Raw genomic sequence first — 6,006 nt, 5'->3', positions numbered from 1 at the left:
GTCTGCCGGGGCAAAAGCACAAACAAACCAAAAGGTAAAAGAAATCCAACTCCTATATTTGCAGATAGAAGCCACCGAACAAATTGTAACACTGCTTGAGCCTTGGAGAGCATGTTTTTAATTTCATCCCCACATGTAAATTGTGAATGACTCCAGTGAAATAATAAAAGTGCTGCTTATTATGCACTACTCAGAGAGTTTGCCGGAATAAAACTACCCTGCACTTTTGTTCCTTTTCTGTGTGGCAAACTTATTTACAGCTGGTATACCGCCTCCCAATCCACCGTTTGCTTTGCTTGGCAACAGCCAGAAAAAAAAGCTTTACGCAGAAAAAAAAATCCTCGAAATAGGGAACGGGGACGGGGAAAAAGCTGTGCACGTAGAGACTCCAGCAATTGGGTGAAACAAACCCATAAAAATACAAAATGCAAGGAGACGGGGAAAAATATCTGCCCTCCCAAGCCAAGAGCCCCAGCCCAACCATGCTCCACGGAGCAGAGCCATAGAGAAGGCGCGGAGCAAAGGAAACAAGCGAGGCGAGGCGAGGCGAGAAATAGTTTTCGCAGAGCCGTTAAGCTCACCTCCTTCGAGGCCGGCTGCTCCTCCACCTAATCCCCTTCGCCTCGCCTCCCCGCCCACCGCCACCACCCGTCGATGTCGGCCATCAAGCCGCCGCCGCCTGACCGGCCGCCGCAGGCCGCGCGGCTGCCGTCCCCTTCCTCCTCCTCCTCGGCGGCGGCGGCGGCCAAGCAAGGCGGCACAGGCTCCCGCGGGCTGCTCATGGGGCGCTACGAGCTGGGCCGCGTCCTGGGCAAAGGCACCTTCGCCAAGGTGTACCACGCGCGGCACGTGCAGACCGGGGAGAGCGTGGCTATCAAGGTGCTCGACCGGGAGAAGGCCGTGCGGAGCGGCCTCGTCTCGCACATCAAGCGCGAGATCGCCGTGCTCCGCCGCGTGCGCCACCCCAACATCGTGCACCTCTTCGAGGTCATGGCCACCAAGACCAAGATCTACTTCGTCATGGAGCTCGTCCGCGGCGGCGAGCTCTTCTCCCGCGTCTCCAAGGGCCGCCTCAAGGAGGACATTGCGCGCCGCTACTTCCAGCACCTCATCTCCGCCGTCGGATTCTGCCACACCCGCGGGGTCTTCCACCGGGACCTCAAGCCGGAGAACCTCCTCGTCGACGAGGCGGGCAACCTTAAGGTGTCCGACTTCGGCCTCTCCGCCGTCGCCGAGCCGTTCCAGCCAGAGGGTCTCCTCCACACCTTCTGCGGCACGCCGGCCTATGTCGCCCCCGAAGTCCTCGCCCGCCGTGGATACGAAGGCGCCAAGGCCGACATATGGTCCTGCGGTGTCATCCTCTTTGTTCTCATGGCCGGATACCTCCCTTTCCATGACCAGAACCTGATGGCCATGTACCGTAAGGTTTACAAGGGAGAGTTCCGATGTCCAAGGTGGTTCTCCAAGGACCTTACTAGCTTGATCATGCGTTTTCTTGACACAAACCCAAGCACCAGGATCACCTTGCCGGAGGTCATGGAGAGCCGGTGGTTCAAGAAAGGTTTCCGGCCAGTCAAGTTCTATATTGAAGATGACCAGCTGTACAACGTGATAGATGCCGAGAATGATATGCTCGACCTGGGCCTCCCGGACCCTCTTCCTCAACCATTGCCGCCTCCACCTCCATCTCCATCTCCGCAAGAAGTTGATGGAGATGACTCAGGGTCAGAGTCCGACGCATCAGTCGTGTCCTGCCCTGCCACATCGTCATTTGAAGAGCGCCACAGGCTCCGCGGGCCACTCCCACGCCCCGCAAGCCTTAACGCGTTTGATATCATATCATTCTCAAGGGGATTCAACTTGTCGGGTCTGTTTGAGGAAAAAGGGGACGAGGTGAGATTCATCTCGGGTGAACCTATGTCGGACATTATAACGAAATTGGAGGAGATCGCAAATGTGAAGAGCTTCGCGGTGCGGAAGAAGGATTGGCGGGTGAGCCTAGAGGGCACAAGGGAAGGGGTTAAGGGGCCACTAACAATCTGCGCGGAGATATTTGAACTCACGCCCTCCCTTGTAGTAGTGGAGGTAAAAAAGAAGGCGGGGGATAAGGAAGAGTATGATGATTTCTGCAACAAGGAATTGAAGCCAGGAATGCAGCATCTTGTGCACCAGATGGTCCCAGTTCCAAATACACCTACCATTTCTGAGTAGGCCGAAAGGTACTAATTTTTCCTCTCTTTTTCTCTTGTGCTGGAGGTAAATATGAAATAATAAAAGCTGTTTCTTAAACATGATATGTTGCGTGGAAAATGGTATTATTTGATCCTTGGGTGTGTAGTTTTTGTATCTTAAAATCACATGCTCAATCGATTCTATCTTGTGCACCACATGCTAGGTAGTACTGTTCTTACCTGATTAAACTTTCTGTATCATAAAATTGCATTCTCAAGGATTTTATCAATCTATCTTCACTCATGCTAATTTTGTCAATATATGTTTTCTTTTGCTAATTATGTTCTCCTAACAAATAATTGTAATTTTAACACAAGTAATTGGAAGATTTTAATCTGTAATCCGATGCAGTTTGATCTACTCACCTTATCCTTTGAAAACTGTTAACGATTGAAATCTCTACTACACAAAACAAAGATCTGAAATAGTTTTTGATTTCATTGTTCGTAGTTCTAATCAGATGTACGAAAACTTGATGAAAACAAAGTGAAATTGATTGTTTGTAGTTCTAATCAACCTAGTTTGTGGCTGTTGAAATGATTACAAATTGTTTCATTTGTTTCTTAAGCATACAATATTTGCTCGAGAGAGACAGAGTAGCTCTGCATTTCTCTAAGAAAGCTTGTCGATTATACAACAGTTGTCCTTTTTCCAATGCATTTACCACCAATTTTTGTGGATGTATATTTTTCACCTGAAGTAGAGTGGAGAATCAGAGGGGATGCTTGTACTCATTAAGGGTAGAAACACCTTTATTTTCACCTAAAGACCCGCGCTTCGCATGGGTTTGTGCTTTCATATTTACTTCTCAAGAGGAGAGGTGTTGGAACCACACTTCAATAGCATAGGTTTACGTGGTGTGCTACGTGTGTGTCTGTCTGTGATCACAATAACTGGCTGCTAAATGTCTGCTGCACTTTATCCACTTAATTTGGTGCAAACATAAAAAGATATGATTGCATCCTAGTTATGGAAATATCTAGCAAATATAATCAATTATATGGTACTCACTCGATCAGACGTTTTAGTTATTGTATTTCTCCCTTCTCTGTAATTGATGACAACATACCATGTTAGACCCTTATTAACCACTTGACATGATCCGGACGTTGGGTGCACAATTATGCACCAACACATGGAGCACATTTTTATTTATTACTCCCTCCGTCCCATCCTAGTGCAGTGTCAAAAACGCTCTTATATTATGGGACTGAGGGAATTCGACTACCCACTGCCCGACACTGTAAAAGCTACTCCTTCATTGTATCCAGCCTGGCAAAATTGATGGTATAGATCCATGACTTTACTCAGATAGAATTTAGAGAGCTTTCATACTCTGCGCCTATTATAGAGCTGCAGCTAACAGCAGGGTGTTCCTGCAAGATTTGTTATTATTCTGGTCAACCTTCATTTGAGAAGCACTTCTGGAATTTGTAGGGACATCTTTGGTTTGAGCCAAGCCTAGCCTACCAAATATTTGGGTAGCTAAAATTTGGCAAATGCTGGCAAGAAAAATGAACCGGGGTTTTGGGTATGCCAAAAATTTGGCACCCATCTAAACAATTACCAAAAAGTTGGTAGGGTGGTTTTAGACCACCAACCAAACACTACCCTTACTCCCTTAGCATCCAAACGTCGAACCTGTGTTTGATTGCTTACCTGAAGGCTGATGATGTTCTTATGGTATATTGTAGGGGCTTGAATTTTCGAATTTTGAGGTGAATGTGATGTGTTGAAGTATGTGAATTGCCCATATATAAGCATATTGCATTGTACACGCCCTAACTGATGTACTAGGAGACTACTGCCCTTTGATCATTCATTTCTTTGCTTGATGCAGGCCTTCAAGGTAACAGGCGCGACCGCCCCTAGAGCTAACGGGGATAGGGGGAGCGACTCTCCAAGCTAGAAAGAAACATGGGTCGGGTGCAACTGACGGGAGCATAGGTTCTTGTAGTCTCGGGCACTGATGATGATGAGCGCGGTTACTTGGTTAACTCTGGAGAGCATACATAATGTTCGAAACTGCTTCGCGCACGACGGCTGCGTGGCCGATTCATGCACGATTCAAAATCAGACGGTGGCCTGCAGTTTACTACCACACACCAACGGCTTGATTAACTACATCGTCCACAAATCGTGCACATGGTGTCGTGTGTATAGCATCGTTGCATAATGTTATCCGAGACGGAGCTAGATTGCGGCTGTATATGGTGTCGCCCTAGCTGCTGTTTAAATGTTGTACTTTCTCTACTTATTAATTAGCTGATTGTGTATGTACTCCTGCTGTTGGTTTATCAGCAGAACCGAATAATTTTGGGTAATCGTTAATTCAAGGATCAAACTGATTTGAGGAATAAATTGGGTGCAACATGCATCGCATGCACTCTTTGGCCACCAGGCACATGCAGACGTGCTTGGATTCCGAATCTTACATTTTCTGATCCGCATAATTGTGTGCAAAAGTCCAGATCCCTGCAATTGCCATGGAAATGGCACGAGGCATCGTCGTCGCTGCCGCGCACGTGAATGAGCACTGGGCGAGCAGCCTGGGCACGGCGTAGGTGATGATGGATGGCCATGGGCCATGGCCTACCTCGGCAGGTCGGCAGGCGTGGTCGACCGTCGTCGGCTGCTCGGGCTGGGGCAGGGCGCGGGGGACAGGAGGGGCCGGCGTCTGGCCACGAAAGCGCCGTGTGCGGCCTGGAGTTGGCGGCCTGGGCCATGGTCGCGCATCATCTGCGGAGATAAAGGTTTCGCATTATGCATCGTCGTGTCCCCATCGTATCTGCGCGCGTGTTCTTTTCCCTGGATCCGACGACGAGCGCCGACGGCGACTGACGGAGACGACAACATCGTTAGACGATGGGTGTCGACCATTAATACGATCGGGAAAATACAAACAGCTTATTTATTTGTGGAGTATTTGAAAAGACGTTCGATATATTCATGACCGTCGTGTTTGATGTATCTCGGTACTGAGAGTGAAAGCACATATTCCGGTGTGTGTGTGTATAGGTACTATTGCCATGGGTTTCCCGTGTGTAAGTTTAGCTTTTCTTTGAAAGCAAGTCACATTTGTGACGTTTCAAAAAGAAAAAGGAAAAGCACTTGTAACCACTGGATCTGCTTACTTTAGCAGCGTAGTACTAGCGTACGCGCATTTGAACTGGTTATAAAAAAAAAGAACTTTTCTTTCAGTGGCAGCACATGAACTTCGCTTCCGAGAAAATAGCAAGGTGTACTGGTCAAGTGAATTTGTAAGGGCATCTTCAATAAGGGCAGTACCATGCCGTAGCCTCGTTAATCCACATTAGAAGAGTGGTGAAATGCGAACCAGACTATGGTTCGATGGTTATGACATCAATGGTATTCTCAGTCCATCAGAGTTCAAGTTTTAGACTTGACATTGGTGCTCGCGTTAATTCTGAATTTATTTCAAACTTCCAGCGATGTTCGTTCAGTGGGATTCCCGTTGACTACGAGGTGCTTGTGGTAAGTTCGTAAAATATCAAGATGCTATGTTGGCTTAGTCTCTCGGAGGTGCTCATTAGATAGGGCATGCGTGCATAGGGTGAGCATATGCTCGTGTAGTTGTGTATGTGAATGACTTCGTTTGTATTGTGTTCAAAAAACAGAAGAGTGATGAAATATTATTTTCATCTAGTCCTTAGGCCTTGTGCAATGCAAAGTGCTTAGAGAAATAAATCAGATTTTTCTTAAACATCGTTGCTTATTTATATAAGGCAGACGTTTAATTAGATGTCTCTTCTC

The 6,006-nt window shown here is 47.5% G+C and overlaps 1 protein-coding gene across 1 annotated transcript; it reads left to right on the top strand.

The window, feature by feature from the left end:
• Positions 1-473: 473 nt before the first annotated feature.
• On the top strand, positions 474-4,593 carry LOC119277049 (CBL-interacting protein kinase 19-like). Its single transcript, XM_037558256.1, has 2 exons — positions 474-2,219; positions 4,073-4,593. Exon 1 carries the CDS (start codon positions 655-657, stop codon positions 2,209-2,211), a length of 1,557 nt encoding a protein of 518 aa, XP_037414153.1. The 5' UTR covers positions 474-654; the 3' UTR covers positions 2,212-2,219; positions 4,073-4,593.
• The last annotated feature ends 1,413 nt before the right edge of the window (positions 4,594-6,006 follow it).

The sequence above is a fragment of the Triticum dicoccoides genome, chromosome 3B, assembly GCF_002162155.2.
Source record: "Triticum dicoccoides isolate Atlit2015 ecotype Zavitan chromosome 3B, WEW_v2.0, whole genome shotgun sequence".
Classification (NCBI taxonomy): Eukaryota; Viridiplantae; Streptophyta; class Magnoliopsida; order Poales; family Poaceae; genus Triticum; species Triticum dicoccoides.
The sequence above is the reverse complement of the archived record's forward strand: the minus strand, read 5'-3'. Positions and strand labels throughout refer to the sequence as shown.